The sequence below is a fragment of the Tetrao urogallus genome, assembly GCF_951394365.1.
Source record: "Tetrao urogallus genome assembly, chromosome: 5".
Lineage (NCBI taxonomy): Eukaryota > Metazoa > Chordata > Aves > Galliformes > Phasianidae > Tetrao > Tetrao urogallus.
Genome location: NC_136818.1, coordinates 45932155 through 45958842, shown reverse-complemented (window position 1 = coordinate 45958842; position 26688 = coordinate 45932155). Strand labels below are relative to the sequence as shown.

Below are 26688 nucleotides of genomic sequence, written 5' to 3'. Positions count from 1 at the left end.
GAAGTAAACTGTATGCCACCATATGATGGGGAAGGAGGAATAACAAGCTTTCAGTTGACAAATAGAGCTTCCCTTCTCCCTTGACAGGGGCTGAGCACTATAAGCACAAAACTGTAATTCCTATAGACAGGTGAATGGATTTATTGTGCAGTGTGCGTGCGTACCTTGCAGCATGCTGGATTTGTAGCATATCTGAGCCTCTAACAATGAGTCACAGATGTTTAGTGCTGGATTATTTTGATAGTTTCTGAATGTGCCTTAGATTATAGACATAATCTACTCTCAGCCTGGGGAAAGTAGCATTCTGTCAGGGCAGAGGGAGAACTGACATAAAGGATCAGACGTTTTAGGAAGTGTCCTTGCCTAAATGTTTTGAGTTCCCTCTTTGGTGTGTGCAGCTTGATAACAGGATGTTTTGGGAAGTCATCAAACTGCTAAGCTGCTGGATTGATTTAAGCTTTTACAGAATTGATGAATTAACACAGAGAAAACTGTAGCTATGTGGATTATTTACTTATTTATTTATTGCATTAACTCTATTTGCTTGTTCATGGGCATGAACATGGGAATGTTCATTCTTGTACATGGGAATGTTGCTGTTTCCCTTTGGGCATCTGTTAGCACATTCACTTTATATGTGTCCAAAGCTTGGCTGAATATCCTGGTATCTTTCCTTATTAGATGAACTTCTCCAGTGCTGGTGCCTGAGTCTACCAGCACTAGGTGGCTGGTGGCAGTAGTAGTGACAGATATGCCCTGTCCGTGGATGTGTTTGGGGCCAAGCTGGATGGGACTTTAGGTAACCTAATCTAGTGGGAGCTGTCTCTGTCCATGGCAAGGGGATTGAAGATCTTTAAGGTCCCTTCCAATCCAAACTATTATATCATTCTGTGATGTTAATAAAGAACCTTTACAAGGATATTAAGAAAGATACAACTCCCATAGCACAGCTTCTCAGTGTTTTAAGGATAAATTCCTTAACTGGCAAGAAGTGGGTAGGAATGAACTCTAGAACTCATTGGAAGATAGAGTTGTGAAAGAAGATTCACCTCTGTCTTGGATCATTGGATCACTTGTTGTATGTTGCTGTGGGCTGCTTGCATTGGCCTAGGCAAGGTTTATTATTTTTAGCATAAGTTTGGGGCAAGAAAGTCTTTTCAGGTTTTTTTCAGATTAGTTATTATAATATCCAGTGGAGTAAGCCATGTAAATGCCTACAAGGCAGGTCTTTGATCTATAAAATCCTGCCTGAATGAGAACTGAACAATATTACATTGATGGTGTTAAAAGCTGCAGGGTGTGACCCAGGAGATCTTCTGGTTTCCAGAACTGAGAACCTGTTCCAGAAATTTACTTTCATAATTCACATAAGTAGATGTTAGACATGTCTCAAGCCACAATTAAAGATTTGAAATGTAATAAAATATTGGAGTTATTTAATGTCGTAACTAACTTCTTAAAAGCAGAGCCGGGGAGAATTTTACAAAGCTGAAGTTTTAGTCTTCTAATGTTCAGGCTAAAGACACATGCTGCAGGGTAGAAAAAAATAAGAGAAATTGGATAAAGCTTCTACAAGTCCTTTAATCTCCAGAATATATTCATTTTAAGCTTCTTTCTTTGTTTCTCATAAGAACAGGGCTGTGCTGCTTGAAAGATGAGGCTGCTGTGCTTGAAACTAAGTCAGTTTTTAAATAGCATCACCAAGTTTTTATCAGCTTAATGTCTGTATTTGTGCTACTGCGAAATGAAACAGAAGCCACCTGAGCAGTTATTCCATAACTGGAAGGTATTACTGAAAACCACTTGGGATTGTGGAAATTACAGATTAATTTACACATTAGTCATGATAACAACAAAATCTCTGGAAAATGGGCTTTAAAGTGTTCTTATATTGTAAACCTGTGTTTTCTAATGTCTTTTCTCTTAGGTACAGACCACTGTTTATATTATCATGAAATGTAGACTAGATGACAAAGTGAAAACTGAAGTTGAATTCTCTCCAGAGAACTCATCATCTGTGCGTGTGCTGGCTGAGTTGGAGAATGAATACACAATATCTGTGGAGGCTCCAAGTAAGATGGGCTGAGATTTGCTTTCCCACTTCCCCACCCCTCATTGCACCTCTTCTCTCCCAGCCTGCCTGTCCTGAATAATATCAGAGGGGTAAGGGTAGAGACTGCAATGTGGGGAACAGTGGGACCAGGAAATCTTGGACTTGTGTTCTTGTCTGTGATACTTCTGTGGTGTGGAACTGACGAGGCAGCTGCTTGACATCTGTTTTCCCAGCAGCAGTGTCAGGATTGCAGTGTGGAAACACCTTACTGGAAATTCTGCAAGCAGGTGACATCACATAAAGTGCTTTGAACTTAACTATGTTAGTGTTATAATCATGTTAGTATTCACAGACACCATGAGAAGATAAGTGCAGGTAAATAATTGCTTATTGTACTTTTTTAATGTTTAACGATCTCTGTGTGAGCTGAAACTGTTTAACCTGACTTGCCTTTTTATTCAGTTATGTTCTGTCACTCTGGATATTTATATTTACAGAAGCTTAGATTGTCTAAGCTTTAGGTTCACGAAACTTTAAGGGCAAGGTTTTTGAGCTCTACAGACTGATAACAGTTTCCCAGGATTATTTTATTTAATCTGCTTTGGTCTGTCCTGTTGAAGAGCAAATATACTATGTCTAGGAATAGAGAGACTAATAGTAGTTATGGCAAAGACTCCTGTAAAGACTGTCAAGTGCATGGCTTTAAAGAAGGTAACCAAAGTCACATGAAAATGTTTAATTTAATCTGCTCTAAATCAAGACTTTGGATTTAAACACCTGGAAACTAGCTTACGTGGCTCCCAGCACAGGAGGGATGCAGAGCTGTTGGAGTGGAGTGTTTCCCTTGTCTGTTCTTAATGATGATTTCTTCTCTTCCTTTTCAAAGATTTAACTTCTGGGACAGTGCCTCTGCATATATATTCAGGGGACTTGATGGTGGGAGAAACGAGTGTCACCTATCATACTGACATGGAGGAAATCAGCAGTCTCTTGGCTAATGCAGCCAACCCAGTACAGTTCATGTGCCAGGTAAAAGCTCTAGCAAACAGCCGGAACATGGCTTTTGTCAGAAAGTAGATATGGGAATATAAGCAAAAGTGCTTGCCACAAGGTAGCTCTTCTGAAATGAAGAAAAACAGTTTTTTAGGGACTTTCTCATAGCCCTGCTGTCCCTATTTAGACCTTGCTTTGAGAAGATTGGAACGACAAACTTGATACAAGTCAAATTACTACAGATGTCTGGATATTTGAACCAAAAGGTTTTTGGAAAAGATGTGATGATAACAGATTCAAACTTTGTGAGTTAAGCAGGGTAAAATAAAAGTATTTGTTTATTCTTAGCTCTTATTTATTTTAAGTCAATCCTTAATTCTCATATGACATTTTCAGTTAGTGTAGCTGAGCCCTATTATAGAGTAAAACTTGTACAAACGTGTTCTCCAGGTCTGTTGTCTTTAGTCCCTGTCTGCATGTCCCTATTAGCTGTGTGATAGAAGCCTGTACAGTAGTGTTGATCACCAGCACTAAAGAAGTTGTCTCTCACTTCCTTTTAAATCCAACTTAATAAGCAGTTTTTACTGGGCTGTGCTCCTACCTGGGGAATAGGCATGCTCCACAGTCTTTGGCTAAGAACCAGTCAAAACCCAGAATGTGCACCAGGGCAATTCAAAACTGATTCGTTTGTACTTAAAACAGTAGCAATACTTCATTGGAATGGTGAGATTATATCCATCAAGGTAGAGATGGAAGTAAGTCTTCTGTGCTTCCAGTTGTGTGAATGACTTTCTTCTTGTACTCTTCTTGTGGAGTGTGTGGTTCTCATCTGTTCAGATTAATGATCTTTTGTTTCTGGACAAAGAAATTCTTTGTGTTCCTTGCTTATTCTAAACAGTTCCACCTTAAGTGTTTATGCTTAGTTTTTTCCCCTATATATACTACATAAATAAAACTTAATACATAACGACGTAAATCTCATCTTAAATAAATCTCTGTAATTCCACAACCAAAATCACTTTCCATGTATCTCTAGGCCTTTAAAATCGTTCCATACAGCATAGAAGCTCTGGACAAACTGTTGACTGAGTCACTGAAGAAGAACATTCCTGCCAGTGGCTTACACTTGTTTGGAATCAACCAGCTGGAAGAAGATGATATGACAACAAGTAGGTTGAAAGATTTTTGATTTATTTTTAAAATTCATGTCTATAGACTGTTTTTACTTTGGAGCACCTGTAGCTCATCGTTCCTGGATAGGCTATCTGAAAAAGTCTTAAATCTTAGCCAGGTAGCTAAATTTAAGATGCCTATAGAGGGAGGATTCCATATGGTTGTGTGACCCTTCTTTGTTACATATTGCATCAGTTTCTTATAGTCTGACAGATACGGCTATGTAGACAGCTTCAGCCACAACTGAAGTCAAAAGGTAGTGCTCCCCAGAATGTCTCACTTGTTCTCTTGGTCCCATGTGGCATTTCTTCCAGTCCTTTTCTAACCTTGTGAATCTGTTCCAAGGTGCATAGTCGGCAGTTGGATCAGTGTATTACTGTGATGTGGTTGCCTTACAGCAGCTGGAAATTAGTGGAATTATGATCTAAGAGATCCTTCCAAACCTCCGATCCTATCTACGTTCAGCTAATACAGTGCCAGATTCCTTGCTATAGATGATAGGATTCAGACCTGGAGATGTGCTGGATACCTCAGCGACTTCACTTGTGTGAAGTTAGCTCTGTTTTAAAACAGTATATGTACTTCTCAGGGTTTCAGGCCTACTTCAGTCAGTGTGCTTGCTAGGATGTTAGATTCTCATTTACTGTCTTTGTTGCTGCTGGAGAAAAACTTAGATTCTAACAGGCTTCTGTTCTCACAGATCAGAGGGATGAGGAGTTGCCAACACTGCTTCACTTTTCTGCAAGATATGGGCTGAAAAACCTTACTGCTTTGCTGCTGACATGCCCTGGAGCACTGCAGGCCTACAGTGTAGCCAATAAATATGGTCACTATCCAAACACAATAGCAGAAAAGCATGGCTTTAAGGACCTCCGACAATTCATTGATGAATACGTGGTAAGAAGGAGCAGCATTCTTCTACATTGTCCTACAGCAAATGTGGATATCAAGCTTTGCACTGAAAGTGTTGTGTGTGAGGAATGCTGAGGTAGTAAAGGGTGCAGGGTGATGTGGTAGGGTGTAGGAGGCAGATGTACAGCCACCAAGAAAGCTTCTGTGCTTGAGGGTTGGTTTCATCTCTGGAGCCAGGATAATTCATAGGGGAAAGAACAAAAAAGATGGAATCAGAGCCTGTGATGTTGGGTTTCCTTGTCATTCATCCATCCAGTAATGTTTCTGCAGACACATGGTTCCTCATGTACATTTCTAACCTCCTGATCTTGGCAAAACTGCAGCCCCTTCCTCTCCCTCCATGTGAGAAATTTATGAGAAAGAGTTCTGCTGTCCTGTGAATCGAAAGTTGTTGGTATTACTTGAGCAGCTGACTTCTATGAGGTTTCCTGTTAGTTTCAGAGAAAAGGGTGGTCTGTATACTCCCACTAGGTGTTACATGCTACTGCTATTGTCAAAAAGCTGAAACTGAATCTAGTTAGCAGAGTTAAAATTTGTTTTCTTGGAAGTGCTCTGCATGTGGCAAAACTCCCTTTATGGTAAGCTACGCTTACTCCAAAATAGCCATTTATAAGCCTTTGTAATTTTAGAATGAACTTGTTCTAGGAGATTATAGATGTCAAGTAGAAAATGAAACTGAGGGGCAGAAAGGTACTAGTGGTTATTCAGAATGGGTCAGCATCTGCTTGTTTCACCTTAATTGTCTGCCATTACAACTTAGATCATGGAGGCTGGCCCCAAAGAATTGTAGTATGGATTTAGCTCCTATGAGAAGCCTTAGTGTTTGGGAGTGGAGTGCTCTTGGAAGGCTTTTTCCACTAGTGGTGGAAGAGTGATGTGTTTTGCTTTGTGCTTATTCTCCAGATTCTTTGATTTTGTTTTTTTTTTTTCCTCCTTGGACTCTTTTCTTTACAGGAAACTGCAGATATGCTGAAGAGTCACATTAAGGAAGAGCTGATGCAAGGCGAAGAGGATGAGTCTGTTTATGAATCCATGGCTCATCTTTCTACTGACCTGTTAATGAAATGTTCCTTAAACCCAGGTTCTGACGAAGAGCTTTATGAATCTATGGCTGGATTTGTCCCTGGTGCCCCAGAAGATCTTTGTATGTATAATCACTACGATATTTTGGGCTTAAAAACCTCAGTTGCTCTCTCTCGTATTTAATACGTCCTGGTTGAGTTTCAAGAGTAAAGGCTGGTTATAGTTTTTCCACTGTAAGGAAATCAAAGTCCACTTTTGATGTTGGCTGGTTGTAGTGGAAATGCTGAGTCACAACTTGTAGCAGTAATTGAGCTCCTGGTGGAAGAAGGCAGGGCCAACCCAGGGGAGCTTAGGTGCATGCAATGCTCTTGAGTGACCGGAAGGGGTGGAGCCAGGATCCACCCTTTACCAATCTCATGTAAAGGTTGGCAGTGGAGGCCTAGGGTATCTCTTTGGAGATCCTTGTATACCTGTGGCTTTCTGAAGGTAAGTAGCTTCTGTCCTTTATTCCTGTGCCCACAGCTGTTGCATTTGAGCAAATCCGCACTTGCTGCAGCCTGGGATCCTGCTGCTCTGCTGTCATTGCTGCACTTTCCATCACGTTACACTGGCTTATAAAATTGCTCAAAGGCTTCAGAGCAAGATTACAAGATCAAGAACTGTTTCCCCATCTCTGAATGGGATTCACAGACTAATTCTGAAGAAGAGAAAAGCATGCTTAATACCACTAAGACCAACTCATTGTCTTCCGTTTCTGGGACGTACAGAAATCCCAGAAACTGTGAAATGGTATTCCTTTCTATCATGGATGTAAATCGCATGCTCTCGGAAAGTCTAGTTGAAAACTGGTAAATTACAATACGACATTCTGTCAAACAAACTACACTAAGTTTAACAGCTCAGGTAGAGAGGTTTTCCTGCCCTCGCTTAATCAGATCTTAGAAAGGAATGTGGCTGGCACTTTGGATGGAGTGCACCATACACAGCATGCTTGGCTGATGGGCATGGAGATGGAGAGCCAACACATGGCTGCCTATGGATGGGAAGAGTTGTGTAGTCAAAGCCTCAGTCAGGCAGCTTTCCGTGGGTCTCCTCAGCAGGAAAGTCCAGCAGACTGCTGCTCTTAGAGGAGCCTTCTGCAAGCACAGGCGGATCAGCAGGATGATGGAGGTTTCCAGGGTCAGCAACAGAAAGTTCTCTTGGTGTATGCGCATGATATAGGCTCTGCAGGACTAGTGGGACTGGAAAGGTAAAAACCCAAGCTTGCCCCAGAAATAGATATTTATAGTTTCTGTGCTGGAAAGCATGGCTAAATGAGTCTGTTTCAAAATATTGAGCAAGTGTTCTATGTGGCTCAGTAAGAGAAAGAAGAGTACCCTGCTTTTTCTGGGGTTCTCCCAGTGTATTGCTGCTGTGGACATATTTTTGTCACCTTCCAGTCAGGAGTATTTTACAGAAAATATCTGTTATTTCTTATGTAGCCTATTAATCTTTGCCTGATTAATATTTACAACTTATCCGAACAATGCTTATAATTTACCTGTATCATAACAGGTAAGTTTAAATTGGCACAGTGCTCCAATACTGGTTCTCTCAAAATGGGAGAGTTTCACCATTTTTTAGAACACCAGCGAAAAAGAAAAAGCCCACTGAAATTGGTAGGAGTGCTGGCTGGCTCAGGACTCATTTGGTTAGGGTCACAAATTAAAACTTCAAGCTTTTGTACTGACCTAATTTTGGGGGGATGGAAAAATTCCCTAGGAAATTATAAACATCTGCTGCTGAAGTACTTTCTGCAGGTCAGAATAGCCCTTATGTAAGTACTTATAGCTGTGGCACAGAGGACAATACCTGGGCTGTTTTAAATGTAGGCATACTGTGGCAGCATGCCCATTTGTTGTAATCAGAATGTGTTTCCATGAGTTTCTTGGAGACTGATCAAAGAAAGGTTGGTAACACTCAGCTTGCCTAGCAGAAGCTGATTTGAAAAGAAAGAGCCATTGTAATGAGAAAAGTAGCAACAAATACTTTGATACCAGAATGTTCTACCAGTTCTTACATTTTTCATCCCACTTCATTTCTTTTAATGTGTTTTTGGTTTTGATTTTTCTATCTGCACTTGGTCTTGGGGAAACATTTGCAGAGAAAGTGCAGAACCTACAAAAGGGCCAATTTTAAACTGATGCTACAGAAAGTCGAATGCTGCTGTTGAGGGTTGCTGGTGGTCCCTGTAAGTTTTGTGTGGGTCTTAGTAGCCTGAGCAGCGCAAATCAGAAAGTACTCCTAACTCGGGAACTTAGCAGTTCCTGCTGTTACCTTGTTTGCTGTTTTTTTAAAAAAATGAGATTGAATTGCTTCATTAAATTCCTTATAAACTGTTATCATTCCTACCTCAGAAGAGCACTTTCCTTTTATTACCCTTTTCGAATACTCACAATGTCAAACAACTTTCTTGAATATGATTGGAATTTGCTCTAAGCTGGTGTAGATCACAGGTAAATATTGTTTAGCTGAGTCATTCACAGACTGTAACAAACAACAGCTGAATAGCAAGAAGGGAAAGTGATCTCTATCATACCAATCTTGTAGTACAAACTACAGCATCAGATAAAATGCTTTACTTTTTCTGCTTCCCCCTCACCAGCATCTCCTGAATGTTACAAAATAGTATTTGTGAGTAGTCTAGAATCAGCGTAGGGAAGGAGAATCTAAGTGCAAGGACTCTAGAAAATGCTGAAAACCTTGGTGATTCATGTGAAGATTGAACTGCCAGGTTTTTCTGTGTGTATTCAGTGTATGAAGTACCTTGAGCAAGAAGATTCCTGCAGAGAGTACAGAATGATAGCACTTATAATCTTCTCTTGCATTTTTCTTTGCTGACTTATGTTTGATAAGTCAGCTTAGTAGGTAAGGCTGAAGCTTATTGTTGTGCCATTTTACTTGAGGAAACATTTAGATTGCATTTTGTCTATGCAAGGCCAGTTGCTAACAGTGGCAAATCCTGGTGGGAACAAGTCCTGACTCATGACATTGTTTCCCTATCTATGAACTCTGTGGACATTCAAACCAAAAGAGTTTGAGTTTCGTCCTTTATCCGTGAGAGTTTCAACCAAATAAAATACATTGTGCTGTAATTTGTAGAGCTCCAACGCCTAAAAATTAGGTACTTATGATGCCCTTGTTCTACATCCTACGTATCCTTTCCCTCTCCCACTATTTTTATTCTCTTAAGACTGAGTTTTTGACGCTGTCCTTATTGGTTTTTATTTTTTTTTTTTCTTTAGTTGATACAAGGAACAGCAGCCTCATTGTTTTCCTTGAGCAAACTGAGGGAACTGTGCAGCAAAATATTAACTACTTGTAAAGTTCAGGGGTGTAATTTATACCAACACATTGAAACCTTTGTCTTACATAAAGGATAGGTCTGTGTAAAGAGGCAGCTTTCTTCATGTGCAGAAATACTTAACTCCTATTGGTTAAAAAAGTTTAAAGGGAGAAGGATATAACCTTTTGTTACACGGTGTGCATGCATATGTATTTTAGCTCTAGCAAGGGGTCAATGGGTCATAATGCGTCTTCTATACATTTCTCTGTTTGCAAGTTACTTGAGCTCCCTTCTGAAATCTTAAGCCCTGCAAAGGGGAAGTAAAAGTCTCTTTGAAGAAAAGTGTTTTGGTTATTAAATTGTGAAGACTGACATCCAGAACCTCCAGCTCACTCTTCCCACTGGCCCTTCAGAGCAGCATTACATGCACAAAGAAATCCTTAGTGTCTGCTTGGAGCCTTGTCAGAAGTTCTCACCAAGCAATGTTAGTCACCTCTGTTTTCTTCAAGTATAAGTAGCAGACTGCTGGCAAAGGTTTGTGTGAAGTGGACTTCGATTATTTGCAATTTATATTACAGGCAATTTATTGAGCCTTTAGAGGCAAGAGTCTGGTCAGTTGTCTGCTGTAATTTTTGATGTTCACTATAAAATGAAAATCCAATCAGAATTGTCATGTCATTTTGTATGATGTTTTTCAATGTGCTTAAGGACATAATCAACAGGCTCATTGGTCTGATTTTTCTTTTTCAGATGTAGAAATGCTTCAGTCCAAGGCAGACACTCCAATTTCTGGAGATGAAATCTCTCTAACTGTGAAAGACTCGATGCTCCGCAAGTTTTTAGAAGGTGAGACCTGTTTGGAGAGGAGGGGAGCAACACATATGGAACAATTAAATGGAACTTGAGATTTGTTCTTGATCTGTTGAGACAGGAGCTAGTACTCACTATTTGACACAGACAGCCTTGCTTTAGTGGGTACAGATAAAATGTAGTATTAAGAGCATCCTGTAGAGCTCATGAGGTGACTTGACTAGTGTGGTTTGTATCTTACCATGAGAGATGACTGACTTCTTGTCTGATCTATGCTTATCAGTGAGTACAAGCACACAGTTGTTATCTGTTCAGAAACGGCAGTCTTTGTCCTCATCTTTGTAATGGGAATTAAATCTGATGTCTTGATGCTCACGCAGGTTCACCTCATGGGCAGGGCCTGAGTATGAAGTGGAGCAGCATTAGCTAGTGATGAATTTTAATGCGGATGCTTTATTCACAAGTCAGTCTATTTGAAAATAGCAGACTGGAAACTGGAAAAGAAATTCTGGTTCCCAAACATGCTGTGGGCTATACCCTTTTGCATGACATGGTCATCCAAGCACTTTCCCAACTCACCAGGTTCCATGGGATCCAGACTCACTTTTCATGGGTTACCCAGCTGCATTCAGAGCAACATTAAAACTGTGTCTTTTAACATATTGTTCTATTTCCTCTGCCAGCACTGATACTCTGGCTTTCATTGCATTAATTTAGCTAGGTGTACAGCAGCACTGAAGGCAAGTAAGTCCAATGACTAGGTTATTCATTTATGACTTGGTAACAGTGCAGGCAGTTAGTCCAAGGGCTCTTAATTGTCTTAATTTTGAGCCGATCGTTTCCCAACATACAAATGCATGAAACTGACTTTTAAATTAGATATGACAGCATTTGATTTTGCAGGGAGGTTAGTGAGAACAGAATGGGGGTGACAAAGGTGGTGTAGTACGAGCTGGGTCTTTTAAGTGCGGATGCAAGCAGCCAGCTCCCTCTGAGTTCTGTTTTTCTCAAGTCAAATAAATTGTCAGCTGGTTGTGATTGTTTCAGAAAAAAGAAAAATTCCCTCTAATGTTCTGTAGACAGCCACAAGTAACTTCTGGAAATCAGTGCCCTATTTGATTTGTTAACTACTGTCTGTTAATGAACTGGAACTTAAGATGTTCCTGGTTACCAGTGTCAGTAATAATTCTTAGACCAATTTTTAGACTTTCCCCTGTGGTTTCTTTACCAAAGCACACAGTACAAGCTTAGTAGCAAATGCTTACATGCTACTAGGTATTAATGACTTTACGGAATCCTGTCTTGAAGGTCTTTGGCACTGTAATTCACTGCAAAACTGTGTATTTTTACCTGAGAAATGACCAGGTTGGTAAAAATGTGATACATTCCACACCTGGAGGGATCCAATTTTCAGTGAAGGGGACAGGTTATTTTTCTTACGAGCCTTTCTATGTTGTAGGTGGTAGCATGGATGCACCAGATTCTGGGGAAGGAGATTCCCAGCAGTATGGTGAAGATGTCTATTACTCAGTGGAAAAAGATACTTTTCCCCAGGAAATGGCTAGCAGACCTCCAGTTCCTGTTCCAAGACCAGAATCCAGCTCTCCACAGCCAGACAATGAGCTGTACATCTCCAAAGGTGAGTTGGGTACCGCGATCTTTACCAGTCATCTTTAGAATGGCATTGACAGAGGCTCCAGTTACCAAATACGTACTAAGAATATCTACTCAGTGTTTCTGTGACCCTTTGATTATTTGTCTCTCAACCATAGGAACTGGATTACCTTTGGGATTTTATTTCTGTTTTTCATTTTCTGCCTACTCTGAAAATGTGGAGTTGTTGTATCCAGAGGTCTTGGCCTGAGATTTCTCTTAATGAAAACATGAGGATGACAGATTGCCCCTAGCCAGTATAAACAAATCCATCTAAACATGAAAGATTTTGGTATTGTGAGGGTATGATCAAGCTAATAAATTGAGAACTTGCTGCTCTGTAATGGTATCGTTGGTTCAATGGCATTTACATAGGACAGTACCTCATTCTGAAGTGATTCCAAATTGAAACTAAGGAAAACTTCTTCTTAGTTACCTAAGCCCCTTGTGAAAATTGTCATATTCCACAAACACACTAACAAGAACTCTAGTTGAGTGTGGGAAAGTAATTTCAGTAATTTCAATTTCTCACCATTACACTACTGTAGGAAGGTATTTCCAGAGTTCTCTTAGAGGTGACTGGGCTAAATTCTTTGAAGATGACAGAAGGGGAGTTTTACTGTACAGCTCGTTATTCTGTTTTCTTTAGTGGTCTTATTAGGCTTCAGTAGGAGCTTAACAGAAGCTGTAACGCAATGCAGAATTGAGAATGCTTACCCTATTCATCCTGCTACTTGTCTTCCTAACTTGTGATAAGTGTCTAAAGATTGTTGGTTTTTCAGTTTTTGCACAGAAAGCTCAAAGACCTGAGAATCTCTATGTCCCTAGAGGAAAGGTGAGGAAAGGTAAGTCAGAAGTTCATCCTGAATATCTTTCAAGTAATCCAAAAGCAAATCTGCTGAGGTAGTGTTGTTCAAGTGAGATGTGTATGTGACAGAACACTGTCTTATAAGACTGGGGATAATAGTCCTAAATGAATGACTTGACCTTACATTACACTGCAAACTTTTACATCCGCAGTGTGAGGAGTGCTCTTTTATCTCATACAGTACATATCTCCTGTCTCAGTGTTTATCCTAAGATGGGATTTTAATGATGTTTGAAGTCCTTTTTTGTTTTGACCCATATTGCTTCTTGGAGCTGATACTCCACTCCTGGTCTTCTGGATGTAGTCACTGCCTGCTGATTGTTACTTCCTGGGATTTAACCTGTAGTGCACTGCCTCCCATTGATCTCTATGCTCCAAAATTATGACCTTGCTCTTTAACTTCTAATCCAGTTCATTGTCAGAGTGCTAGGAACCATCTTTATCTCTTATCTCCTGTGTTAGTTACTCCTTTTTTAATGTTGTAAATGAGGTAAAAATAGCCAGCATCACTAGGATGAGCTTTCAGTTGCTGGAGTTACATTGCACAGATTAGGAAGTCCAGCTTTGTGATTGCAAAGTGAAACACTATTTTATGGGTTACTCAGGGGAGAGAGGTACTTTTGAGATGAGGAAACAAAGTGCTTAAAGGAGGGTGTGCTGTTCACTTAAATTTATTTTATTTTAAGCATAGAGATTATCTCTAGGACATATTTATGCACAGTACTACCTCCCAAGCTTTCAGCCTTGATAAATGGTGTCAGGACAGATAAAGACAAAATACTCTTCTGGTTAGTGAAACATTCAGCCTATTCAGTAATAGGGCATCAAGCCTGTTTGAATTGCTTTGTATTCAGCAAGGAGGGCAGATAACACGAGCTCAGTGATATTTTATTGTCTCTTCAGAAACGATGGTCAGGCCTGTTAGAGACCTGTCTCAATCAAGTATATATGATCCATTTGCTGGAATGAAAACCCCAGGTCAACGGCAGCTGATCACATTACAAGAACAAGTGAAAATGGGCATACTCAACGTTGATGAAGCTGTACTTCACTTTAAGGAGTGGCAGCTAAACCAGAAGAAGAGATCAGAATCATTCCGTTTCCAGCAGGTACTGGTTTATTCCGCTGTTTAAGAAATACAGTGATCTCTCTAAGCATATATCCTAAACATTTCAGTGTAGGTACACTCCTTTCCAGGTTGGAGCAGGAAGACTCCTCACAGTCCCCCCACTAGCAGGTTTTTCTTCTGACTTTGAGGGGCTGTTTCCATGAAGCAGCAAGCAGATAACTGTTTTATAGTTCTGTTTGTCTTGCAGTAATAGCTTTAGTCTTTCAAAGATGGAGGATGCTAGGAATCGGGCACAATCCAGATAACTAAATTACCTTTCTTTCCACCTAGCCCCTACTTGCTGGCAGGGACTTCAGTGAATGAACGTTCAGGTTGTCAGTTGCCATCCATTTCAGATCAATGAAGACTCTGTCCCAGATGGTGTGTTGCCATTAAACTCCTGTCCTATAGATGGACTGATGCTTCCTCAGGTCATTTGAAAAATTTTGGCTTTCATTCCTGCAGCATCCAGAACTGCCTGTTCTTTGTAGCTGGGCGAAGTCTAGTGAAAGTGCCGTGGTTGAGTTGAATGAGGAAATCATTCAACTGCTGGCAGCAGCAATGCAATGACCGGTGGAACTAGCAGTCACGTTTTCAGGTTTCTGTTATCTTGTTAGTATGGAGTTCCCTATTTGAAAGCATTCCCTGCTTCTTTTGGAGCCTTGTGGTATCTTGTGTTCCTTCTGCTTCTCTGCCTGTTCAGGGATTTTCTCACTTTCACATATGTATTTATTTCTCTGCTGTAAAAGCTGCCTTATAGTAAGGAAAGGAGTGGGGAGGTAATAAGTGGTATGTAAATAAACTTTATTCCCAGTTATATTTGCAGGTGAGCCCTCTTGCTTTATTGGGGGACATCCCAGTTCTCTCAATTGTCCATCATTCTCCGATGTGTGGAAATCTGTCCCTACAGTCAGAATTATCTTTTGTTAGTACAGAAAGGACTGTGCAGTTACTTGAACCTGTGTCCTGTTTCTGTGCTAGTGTAGCAGTGGAGACAGAAAATTCAGGGATGTTCTAAACCCAGTGTGCTTTTATCTGCAACTATATCTGATCTGTGAACCTGACCTGAAAGTATACAACATCCGAAAAAAAGAACTTGGCTTCTAAAAGGCACACAGGGATTTCTGAAGAGAATAGATTAAAACTTGTTGACATGGTTTGGACTTCATCCAGGTTTAGCAAGCTTTGTTATGGATTGGTTGTAAAGGTAGCTTAAATATGTTCCTTCACTGTCAGAAAACCGTTCATCCTCCTTTGTCCAAAGCCCTGAAAAGAATATTTTGTGATCTTTTAGGAAAATCTGAAACGGCTACGAGACAGCATAACCAGGAGGCAAATGGAGAAGCAAAAATCAGGGAAAAGTGCAGGTAACAGTCTCTGATTCTGAAATTCTCTGGTAGTGAAGCAACTAAAAATACTAACAGATTCTTGAGGCAGAAATGTCGCCATATTGTAATTATGTGATATATTGATACTCACATCTGTGTGCCTGTTGGCTAAAAAAGACAAAGCTGCTTTACTCCTCAGTTTCCCAGGCCGAGAAAAGGATGTCCACACCTGTGGAGTGAATCCTGATTCATACATGTACAATTACGATCGTCTTTATGTGACTGTTTAACTTTGTTTTGGGATGTGAAGCTATCTCAGAGGTTAGACTCAGTAGATCATTCTGAGCTCTTTGTTCTCATTTTGCCCTCCAGATCTGGAAATTACAGTACCCATTCGACGTTCTCATAATACTTTGGGGAAACCAGAATGTGGCATATATGAGTATACTCCAAGGAAAAACGTATTCCCACCAAAAAAGGAGCTAAAGCGAGGAGACTGGAAAACAGAAAGCACATCCAGTACAACAAGTAAGCAAACCCTGAGTGTCACCCCCTCTCTGCAGGAAGGCTGGGCAGAAAATATTTCCCTAGCATGAGTCTGGAAGCCAACTCATGAATCAGGACTTCTGTTGCTGAATCCTAGTGCCGACACTGGCACCCTGAAGTATGCATGCCAACTGATTTCAAAGCAGTAAAAGCAACTCCAGGTTCATCAAAGGATTTGGGTACACATGTTGTGCATGAATATCTACAGGAGGAAAACCTGAAAGCTGGGCAAAATGTTTCCCTTGAGCCTTCTGAAGAAAGGAATAGTCTCCAAAATCAGTCCTCAAAAGTAGATGACAGCTGCTTTCATAGGAAAAAAATAAAATAAAATTATGGTCCCTTGCTGTTACTTCCAGCAAGAAATGTGCTGTTCTGTTCTGAGGGACGTAACCATATTGCAGGCTGGGAACAGATCTCTACTTGTAATTTCCTCAGATGTTATAGATAAAGGGCAGCATTTCTCATTGATTTCTCTGGGACCCAAGCTTCTGAGTGATTTGGACGCTCTGGACATATTTATTATATTTGTGTTTTATGAAATTTAACCATGCTAATGAAATTCCTGCATTTTCACAGACTCTGCAAACTGAGCACAGAAAGCTCATTCAGTTATTCCAGAAATTAATGTGGTGATACCCTTAGCCATGTACCTGTATGCAGTTTGGACATGGGGACTGATAATTTAAATACACGTAAAAGTTGAGTGTGTAACAGTTGTGAAAATATTTACCTGACTTGCAGTCTGACACTAGCACTGGACCCTTGCAGTTAGATTATGGCCAAGTATTTAACCAGAAGCCTGGACCTTGGCAGTGGAGAAATCTGCCAGAAAGTTAGATCTGAAGGGTTTGGCCCAGTGATCAGTGTTGTAGGAAATGAAATCATTTCAATCTTGAACGTGTGAAAAATAACAATGGAAACGACTTTATCTAAGCAAGTATTAAATCATATATGCAAGAGGTACAGATGAGGTTATGAGGAATAGTGAGTCAGTGGTTTGCAGTAAAATCACAAGGATCTAATGAACCGTTTTTTCCCTTGCTTACTAACCCCAGGTAGTGCAAGCAACCGCTCCAGCACTCGGAGCATATTGAGTGTCAGCAGTGGGATGGAAGGAGACAGTGAGGTAAGCTCTTGGCTACATGCACTCACTGGTCTTTCAATGGCTTTGTTTTTATATGGGAAAAATAAAGTTTTTAGGGATAGCAGAGTATTTTCATAAATATCAAAATGTAGCTGCTTCTCTCAGGAAGCTAATAAAAACCAAATTCTGCTGGTCTGCAGCCTGTTGTGCAACTCCCTCTCTGCTGCTTCTGTCTTGATTAGATGCTTCTGAACCACACTTCATGCCATTGGTATCAACCATTTTGATGTTTTGCTACCAAAAGTGACTGAAAATCTGTATCTGGGTCTAGTTTGTAATCTTATTTCACAGAATTCAGTACACAGACACATTACTGATAGTACATGTGTCTTTGCTTTCAATTGTGTTGATCCTATATCTGCATACACTAACTGGTCCAGTCCTGAAGCTGTGTGCCAACTTGGACACTGAGGAAAACGTGTGCTTTAGAGGTAAATTGTTTCAGAAGCATCTGCATCTTGAGATTTTGTTGTCGGTTTCTTTTTGATAGGACAATGAAGTCTCAGAAGCAAGCAGAAGCCGCAGCCCTATCCACAGCCAAGCAGAGAGGCTGCCTCTCCCCCTGCCTGAAAGGCCTCCCAGAGTGCCCCCTCGAGGTGCAAGCAGGTAAGTAGAGCTAACGGGGAGCTCAAACCTGAGCTTTTCAGTGAATCAGTACAGAAGAAATGCACGTCTTTTCAATAGGTCTGCCAAACTGTTATGTGTAAACAAGCACTACTAAGTAACTGTAAGATCGATTCTTCCTTCTTGTCTGCAATACTTGATGGAATGAGTTTCGTGTTGGTAACCTGCCTGTTGCAGTGCTGTCACTGTGGTTCTCACACATCCAAAGGTGAACAGTGCTACAGATGCACACAGAGTTTGCCACAGTGAGGCAGATCTAACTCAACTAGCATCCTGTGCCTGGCAGAGAGCTGGAATATTTGATTCTCCTGAGTAAATCCTCTCAGAACAAACTAAATGCAAAGCAGGAGGAGTTCCCTTCTAGCATTCCTTTGCAAATTATTTTCTCTTTATAAATTCAGATCTGGACTTCAGTAAGGCTGTTCATGCAGTACTCCACAACATCCCTCTCTACAAATTGGAAAGATACAGATTTGATGGGTGCATCGCTCAATGGGTGAGAACTGGGTGCAGGATCAAATCCAAAGAGTGGTGGTCAATGGCTCCACATCTGAATGGATATCAGTGATGAGTGGTGTCCCTCATGGGCCAGTGCTAGGACTGATACTCTTTAATATATTCATCAGTGACACTGACAGTGGGGTTGAGTGCACCCTCAGCAAGTTTGCCAATGACAGCAAGCTGTAGGGTACAGTGGGCACACCAGGCAGATGGGATACCATCCAGAGGGACCTGGACAGACTTTAGTAGTGGGCCCAAGTAGAACCTCATGAGGTTCTATAAATCCAAGCATGAGGTCTTGCACCCGAATCATGGCAATGTCCACTACCAATACAAGCTGAGGGATTAAATGACTGAGCACAGCCCTGCTGAAAAGGATCTGAGTGTGCCGGTGGACAGTAAGCTGGATGTGAGGCAGCAGTGTGCCCCTGCAGCCCAGAAAGCCAACTGTATCCTGGGCTGCATCAAAAGAAGCGTGGCCAGCAGGGCAAGGGAGGTGATCCTGCCTCTTTGCTCTGCGCTGGTGAGGGCTCGTGTCTTGTACTGTGTCCAGATGTGGAGCCCTCAGTGTAGGGGAGATGTGGACCTGTTGGAGCATGTCTAAAGGAGGGCCACAACAATGATCCAGGGAATAGAATACCTCTCTTATAAAGACAGGCTGAGAGGGCTGGGGCTGTTCAGAGCTGGAGAAGAGAAGGCTTCGGGAAGACCAGAGAATGGCCTTTCAGTATCTAAAGGGGAGCTACAAGAAAGAGGAGGGCAGACTCTTTAGCACGGTGTATTCTGGTAGGATACTACCAAAGGGGAAATGATTTCAAATTCAAAGAGGGTAGATTTAGGTTGGGTGTGAGGAAAAGTCTTTTACAGTGAGGGTGGTGAGGCAGTGGGACAGGTTACTCAGAGATATGGCAGGTGCCCCATCCCTGGAGACTTTCAAGACCAGGCTGCCCAGGCTGTGAGCAATCTGATTGAGCCATGGATGTCCCTATTCATTGTAGGGGAGTTAGACTAGCTGACTTTTTAAAGTTTCCTTCCAGCTCTGAGGATTCTATGACCTCTCCAGGCCATGATATTTACATGTATGATTTTCCTCAAAGTAAGAACTGAGCTCATTTGAGATAAGGTGTTGGGAAAGGGATGGGAATGCTGCATTGATTGGACTGGACCACCAGAAACTTAAGTAACTTGCAGATGCTCCTTTCATCCAATCACTGCAAGTCTATGAAGTCAGGAACCAGAGAATTATATGAGCAGATGTTAATAATAAAATGCTTCAACTGCTAAAATAACTATAACTGATGTGTGGAAATAGTAAGGTTTGTGTTTTGTCCTGCTTCAGGCAAGAATAAAGTTGGAATTCATCTGTAACTAATTTAAAACAAAAAATTAAAATTTGATGCCTTTGCTCTTTTCCTAATTCTCTTCAACTAATCTTCAGAAAAGAAGCTACTATATTATCAAACTTTATTCCAAACAAGTATTGCACCACCTCCTCCCAGTAATGGTAGAATCACTGCAGCTGGAAAAGCAGCAGGAAAAAAAAAGGCACAGGAATGTGGCTTTAGGTCCTTGACATCAGCTCTGTTGCTGGATCACTGAAAGCCTGTTTTTCCTTTTGTGTGACTACTGCCTGTACTGTGTAATTAGGTACAGTGTTTTTACATGTAATTTGTTGCAACACCCTATTTTGTTATTTTTAATGCATTTCTGTTCTGTTTTTTAATAGGCCTGTAAACTATGAAGGCTTTAATCCTCCACCTGTGCCCCCAAGAGGTCGCTGAATCTCTCAACATCGGTGGAATATGAGATTTTTCTATATATATATGTATGTGTGTGTGTTTGTACAGATATTTTTGGGTTGTCTTAAATTATTTATAAGTGGGAGCCAAATGTTTTTGTATCTTTCTTCCTCCCTAAAGCTCTGGTAGCTCTGCCTATGGTTTTCACTGAGATTTTTTGGTCTGCTGTAGTTTTTTTTTTGTTTGTTTGGAAGAATGCTGGTGCTTTAAGACTTCGAGGGAAAAATCATGGTTGAAGAGGAGAATGCTGATATGTCTTGGCAGCCCTACACCAACATGGAGTTTCCCTTTGATGAAGAAAGAACGCATCCTCTTAGAAATTAAATCCTGATAAGCACTGTCAACAAAACTTTCAGTACAATGTACAAGGGCTTCACTGGAAAACTTACTTAGAAAAAAAGCAAAACCCAAAAATTAAATACTTTGTTTGAAGAATTCTCATTACAGCAGGAGGTGCCGTGTAGTTCTGTTCAGTGTAACATTTTCTGTGCAGGTACTGAAAGTCCAGAAAGTATGGAATCTCTCCAGTAATTATTAAACCACAGTTTAATTTTTACAGTTAACTTTTTACAAATGTTTTGCTTATAATTTTGAAAATGCCTTTTCCCTTCCCTCCCTGGCGAGGATAGACATTAATGAGATGTGGGTGTGCTGTGTTTGCCATGAAAGCTCCCAAGGCAGCTGGCAAGGGATTTGCTGTGTCAAGACAGCTGTACATAAGCCATTGTGGGACTTGTCACTTGAAATCACACAGCTGACCTCTTAACTCAGGGGAAGAAAACGGTAGCACTGCTTTGTTCTTATCTTTATGCATGTTCACCGTAGCAGCATGAAAACCTTCCACTTCATGCTCTGGAATAATACAGCAACTCTGAAATTCGGGAGGCACACACCTCACAACTACAGCTGCACAGTTGGCTGCTGCAGTGGCATCCTGCCTGGGGCTTGCCTGTGTTTGCTCTGCCCTGGCTTTCTAGCAATGTGAATCACCAACAGCTGTGTCCAGTTCTCTTTTCTGCCTGAGGGCGTGCCAATGTAAGGACAGCTTCACGATTGGGCTGTGTCTGCCAAATGTAGGAAGCACATAAAGCAGAAGTTTATTTTGATTCTTCATCTCAGGGGGGCTGGGGTGATTCAAATAAGGTGGATTTTTTGGTTGTTGTTGGTTTTTAGGTTTTTTTTTTTTTTTTTTTTTTTTTTTTTTTTTTTTTCCAGACCTTGTAATCTTCTGTGTGCATATCCTGGCTCTTGGGGAACAATGAGTACGGGGTTCTGGTTGTCCATGAGTGACACAGATGGGAATTCTACAGGACAGCATTCAGGGCAGAACATTAAGGAGTGCTGCCTGCTTGGTTTTCAAATCACTCCCCCTCTTCCAGCCATGAGTGAGATATAGGATATGTGATGCTACCATTAGGGTATGTAAGCTTCCCTTGCTCTGTAGCAGAGCAGTGTTAGGATTGTACCCTGTTCTCTTGCAGCACGGTGAGGACAGTATAGGGAGCTGCAAGCTTCTGCAGGTCTTGTGGGCATAGGCATAAGCTAAATGTCATCTGCGTGTTAAAACCTGTAGAGTATGATGCCAAGTGCTGTTCGTACAGCCCTTACTCTTGCTACGAAAGGGCTGCAGACTGTGTACTGCAGGTCAGTAGATGAAGCGTGAAGAGTTAATGTATTTGTTGTTCAGGGTTTCTCTGTGAGGTGGGAGCTGCTTTCCGGTGCCCTTCTTGATTGGTTTCCAGGGTTGGTTTGATTAAATTGCTTTAAGTTTCTTGCTGCTCAGTGTATGGAGTCCTCATCTGTAGACTTGAGTTGTGCTCGGTGAGCCATGGTGTGTATTGCCACCACCTGAAAAACACACTGAAATTAAAGCTTGAAAGAGATTAGAGAAGCATTTGCATATGACCAAATTGTTGATTAAGCACACATATGCTTGGATAGGAGTGTGAGAAGAAAGCATGTTTCCATGTAAAAGGACTGAGAAGATAATAAAATTGCTGGTAAAAAGTCAACGGCTCTTCCACAGGCAGGGGCACTGAGCTGCCTCCCAAACTCAGGTGGCAGCTGGCCGGCCTGGCAGAATGTTTGCTCTTTGTAATGTGCCTCACGCTGTTCTCTGCAGCAGATGGCTCTGCCTGAGAGACATGAGCACTGAATAAACCAGAGACATTGAGGCACTCTCTGTCTCCCAGAGGTATTCAGCTCTACTTTGGACCGAGGTGCAATGACTGAGAAGAAGCATACGGTGCTAGCAAGGTTGTCCAAGTTTGTTTTTTTTTAAAAGAAATTATAAGCAAGGGTTTTGAATGCGTTAGGGCAAATATTTCTTCCTAAAAGGAACTTGCTGTTACTGTGATAGGCGGGAGATTGGGAATATGGTATCATGAATGTAGAAGACCACAGAGGGAGAAGCTCTGATGATAGTGATGGAGAGCAGTGGCAACCACGGAGCTCTGGGTTTGGAACTGTGCCTACAAAGCAGAGGGTGGCAAGCAACAGCACTGAGCCCTTGTGTTCAGCTCTTCTCTTACTATCTATTTGTTGGCTCGTGCCATACTTGAGATGGCACGGTTTCATTTTTGAAATATAACTAGCCTCTAAAACTTGGTTGTATTTGGTTTAGCAATTGTCTAGTCAGCAAACACCTGATGCTGGCAGCTCCTCAGCTTCGTATGTTCATTTTCTGGACTTGTTAGTAGAGGTACGTGGAAGCACTTAGTTTGCTGCCTTTGTCCACGGAAAACTGGGCTGTTTGTCACACGGGGGCAGTTCGGCCTGCCCTGCCAGCCCGTGCCCTGTATAAGGACGCAGGCTTTTGCACTCTGGAATGGCGCTGTGAGTTTGTGGTGCCTGCACGGGCATCGCGGCAGACCAGACCGAGCGCGAGCGAATCTGCACGCTGCTCTGCGGCCGAGTTGTGTGGCACGCGGTTCTCCGTTCATTCCAAACGATGGATCGCTATCCTAACAGTTCATCGATTACAACATAGTTCTGTCGGTTAAAATACGGCTCTTCTCCACCGAGCTCCCCATAACGCCGCCGCGAGTCTCAGACCCGGGCCGTGCTTGGGTCAGCGCCCCTCGGCCGCTCCCTGCGCCCCGCCCCGCCGGGAGGAAGCGCTGAGGGCTGCCCCGCGCGGCGCTCCACGGCCCGTGTCGGCCGCCGTAGGCAGCCCGCTTCCGGCGTGCGGCCGGATGACGTGGCCGGGCGGACCGGAAGTGGCGTCGCAGGTCGGCGTTGGTGGCGGGGCGCGGGCCGGCTCCGCGGCGGGGCCTGCTGCGTGCGCGGGGACGCGGAGGCCCGAGATGGCGGCGCCCGGGCTGTTGCTGCTCCGCGCGGCCGCCGCGCTGCTGCTCCTCTGCCTGCCGCCGCGCGGCCGCGCCGACGAGCACGTGCACACGGTGAGGCGGGCCCGGGCCGAGGCGCGGCCTGTCCGTGCCTCCGAGGGGCGTCGGTACCCGGGGCTGGCGGGAGGCGGCGGGTCGTGGCCTGCGGGGAGAGGGCGGAGGGCCGCGCCGGCCGCGCCGCTCGGGCTGCCGTCGTTGCCGTGCGGAACCGGGAGCGGTACCGGGAGCCGCGCTGTAGGGGTGCGGGCCGCACGCTCGGGCCGCCCCGGGAGAGCGGGCACGGGGGCTTCTTCTGCGGGTCTTCCCGGTGCCACCGGCAGCGTGGCAGCCGCGAGTGCTGCCGCCCTGTCCCGGAGCCGCGCTCACGGCAGGCGCGCCGCCGTGTTTGCTCAGCGCCGGGCCCCTCCTCCCAGCAGGGCGCCGAGCTCAGCTTCGGGACGGGCGGCCGCGGAGGGTTTGCGCGGGCACCGCCGCCACAGCCGTTCTCTAAAGCCCTCCGGCATCCCGCGGAAAATAAATAGGTCGCGTCATCGCCTTCCGCTTCGCCGGTGCTGTGGTATCCCCCGCGGCCTCCTCTGCGCCTGGGCGGAAGCTGCGCTTGTTGGGCTGTGAGCGTGGCATGGGACGGCGCCGTGCTGAAGCTGCGCGTTCTGTCACGGAAGGGCTGTGCTGCCCCGGGCTGGGCTGGGTGCCGCCCCTGCCTGCAGCCTGGCCGCTACCGGCGTTCGTCCTTGGTGCTGCATGGGGAGCTCGATAAGTATTTCAGTGAGACGGCAGAATGGCACCGATAGCGTGCGCGCAGACAGTAGTGTGTGTGTGCATAATTCAGTGCCTTCGTGAGACTTGAACGTTGTTTAGAATAGCCTTTGTTTTTAGAAAGTGAATGGGATTTATTGGTGCTGCAGCTAATGACAGGAAAGCAAAGCCAGCGCCAAGTGCTTCCGGGGAGCAGATGTGTCTGTCTTAAAGGCTGCTTGCTTTTGGGATTTCCTCCTTGTAGAGTTGGCAGCTCTGTGGGGAGAGGAGCACTTCAGAAAGCTGGCATTCAGTTTTTATTACTTTTTTTTTTTTAATTGTTATTTTTTAAGAGCTCTCTCTTCAGAATTTAATTCACTTGATGGCTTTAGGTCTCCTGAACAATCGCTTAAGCAATTATTAATGGAAATTACAAAGTCATTTTTAAGTTCAGTTGACTTTTTAAAATCTAAATTACAGAAGTCTTCGAAATTGTATCTCTGTCCCCTGGGTTGGTATTCTGGTTTGCGTGATGTCCAGTGCAGGCACGTCACGTGGTAGGTTAAGAATAGTTGATGTAAGAGGACAGTTATCTTTTTTTGGAAGGCTGTTGCCCCGCTCGGATGTTCTGAACTTTTAATATCGCATGAGATGTGGGGGTGGAAGCACTAATAGCACAAGTGAAGCATAAAGAGGATTTTGATTAGCATGGTGATTTTTGAGATTAAGAGCCTGTAGGAGGCGTTCCTTAAAGGCTGCGTTTTAGTGAATTTTCAGTGTTGAAAATGATTGCAGTTGGAAGATGGCTTTCCCTGCAATCCCAGTACTATGTTATGTTCCAGAGGCTCTGCTTCCTTTTGGGAAGTGGTGGAGAAATAGTGGTGTACTGATTCAGAACTTGGTGGCTTTTCATTGACTTCAAGACTGAATCCTGCTGGGAGCATGTGGCGCTGTGCCCCATGCTGTCCTTGTTCCCCAGCCCCTGGCTGCTCTGTGTCAGACATGCACAGTGCTTGGAAGTACTGCCTTCCACGTTAGCAGGTTAATCTTCTGTTCCTTTACTGCTGCTGTAATACAGAATGTAAACACGGTAAAATGAAGTGTGTACTGTGCTGCGTGTTTTAGTGCATGGTGTTCAATTTGCTGCTATGCTTTATCTATGTTGTTTATATTACAACCTTAGAAGTGAGGAAGCAATTACCACAAGAGTAGTAGTGTTTATGGAGATACTGGGTGTGGGTAGCTTTGCTGAATCAATAACATTTACAGAAGGTGTGCTGTGTCTTAAGCGTGTGTATAGGGCTTTAAAAATTAGGGAAAGGATAACATAAAGCAGTTACACAATAAGGACTTGGCTGCTTAGAATCAATAGAGAGTAGAGAGGAAATTGGGATTTGACTGCCTTGGTGTTTCAAATGGCATCAGTGTAACTTCAGAGCACAACAGAAGAATTTATCAGAGACTGATAACTTGCCCACTGATTCTTCGACTGACTTTCGTGCTTCAGAGCATGTGATGTACCTGTGGTTTGCCTTCGTTCTGAGATTTGTGCCGTGTATTGACCACTGTGTGATGTGACCTTGCCACACGACCCTGCAGAGGCGAGGCAGTTGCTGTGGGGCTGCTGGGCTGCCATTGCCACTTGGCTACTGCGTCCTCGGTGACTTGACGTGATGGAGCTGATGTTAAAATAAACCACAAAAAACTTGTGAGATGCCCTGAGACTTTTGTCACAGGTAATGGTCCGGGGAGTAGGTAGCATTGAATTGTAATGTTGCTTCAGTTCAGTTATCAGTACTTCATAAGCATGGAAATAAATGACAGATATTGAAAAGCAGATGCAAGATAGGCTGTACCTAGCAGCAAAGTTCTTCATTTGTAATGATTGAGAGGAGTGTTTTTGTTGCGCTTACAACCTGATATATTCAAGTTCTGGGATTGTAAAACTTGTTTAAAATAATGCATAAAATTGTGAAAACTGTGTAGTAGCTATGAACTGTCAGCTAGAAAAACACTGTAGAATACGTTTCCATGTGCCTAAATACATCTTTGCTTACAAAGCTGTGTGCAGACAAGCAGCCCTGGTCCTTTTTGAAGTTGTCATGGTTCCATTTTGAAGAGGTGAAGTAGATATCAGGGAAGCAGGACGTGGTGTGCTGGGCAGCCTTGTGCAGCAGGAGCTGAGGCTGTTGGGGGCCTGCTTGAACTGTGGCAGAATGTGTGGCGTTTTGGTGAGCCCTGACAATCAGAGAGAAATGTAAGGACATTGCTGGAAATCACTTGCTCTGTCAGAAGGAGAGCATAAGGCAGAAATCCCTGGTTTAATTGACTGCAGATATGAGCTGCAGTTGCTCATTATCACAGAGCCTGATAGAATATCTGTAAGATATGGGGGACTTGAAGCCTGGGATATTACTTGATGATTGAGTCTGGGTTGCTGCCTGTGTTATTTCCTGTCCTGCTTCTGCAGTTTTGCTGTGCCAATAGCTGATAATATTGTTCCTTTTTCCCCTGAAACAAGTGCTGGTGCTTAAGTGGTGCTTTTTGGAAAGCCTCGCTCCAGGCTTCAGCTTGAGGAGAGGAGTAAAATTGCAGGGTGTCTGAAGGAAGGTCTTGTTTTGAGATCATCTTGCTGAATCATCACATAAAGTCTGGTAATTGTAATCCTCTGTATGTCCATCATTTTTTTGCAAGGTGTTTTTAATGGTTGAAAAATATCAGTAACCTACCGATGTCGTGTCCTTTT

General features: G+C 43.0%; 2 protein-coding genes across 2 annotated transcripts in view; both read left to right on the top strand.

The window, feature by feature from the left end:
- The window catches only part of PIK3AP1 (phosphoinositide-3-kinase adaptor protein 1), a gene marked incomplete at both ends in the record, with an annotated part of 38621 nt that extends 18779 nt beyond the window's left edge, over positions 1-19842 (top strand). The window contains 14 exons of the mRNA XM_079535897.1: positions 1928-2072; positions 2940-3082; positions 4083-4215; positions 4920-5116; positions 6086-6275; positions 10230-10325; positions 11749-11928; positions 12725-12787; positions 13714-13919; positions 15213-15285; positions 15619-15774; positions 16848-16918; positions 17427-17542; positions 19788-19842. Coding sequence (XP_079392023.1) covers positions 1928-2072; positions 2940-3082; positions 4083-4215; positions 4920-5116; positions 6086-6275; positions 10230-10325; positions 11749-11928; positions 12725-12787; positions 13714-13919; positions 15213-15285; positions 15619-15774; positions 16848-16918; positions 17427-17542; positions 19788-19842 — 1824 coding nt within the window. The remainder of the gene's footprint in view (positions 1-1927; positions 2073-2939; positions 3083-4082; positions 4216-4919; positions 5117-6085; positions 6276-10229; positions 10326-11748; positions 11929-12724; positions 12788-13713; positions 13920-15212; positions 15286-15618; positions 15775-16847; positions 16919-17426; positions 17543-19787) is intronic.
- Positions 19843-23054: 3212 nt separating this feature from the next.
- The window catches only part of TM9SF3 (transmembrane 9 superfamily member 3), a gene marked incomplete at both ends in the record, with an annotated part of 42687 nt that continues 39053 nt past the window's right edge, over positions 23055-26688 (top strand). The window contains one exon of the mRNA XM_079535822.1: positions 23055-23261. Within this exon, the coding sequence (XP_079391948.1) occupies positions 23055-23261 (207 nt within the window). The remainder of the gene's footprint in view (positions 23262-26688) is intronic.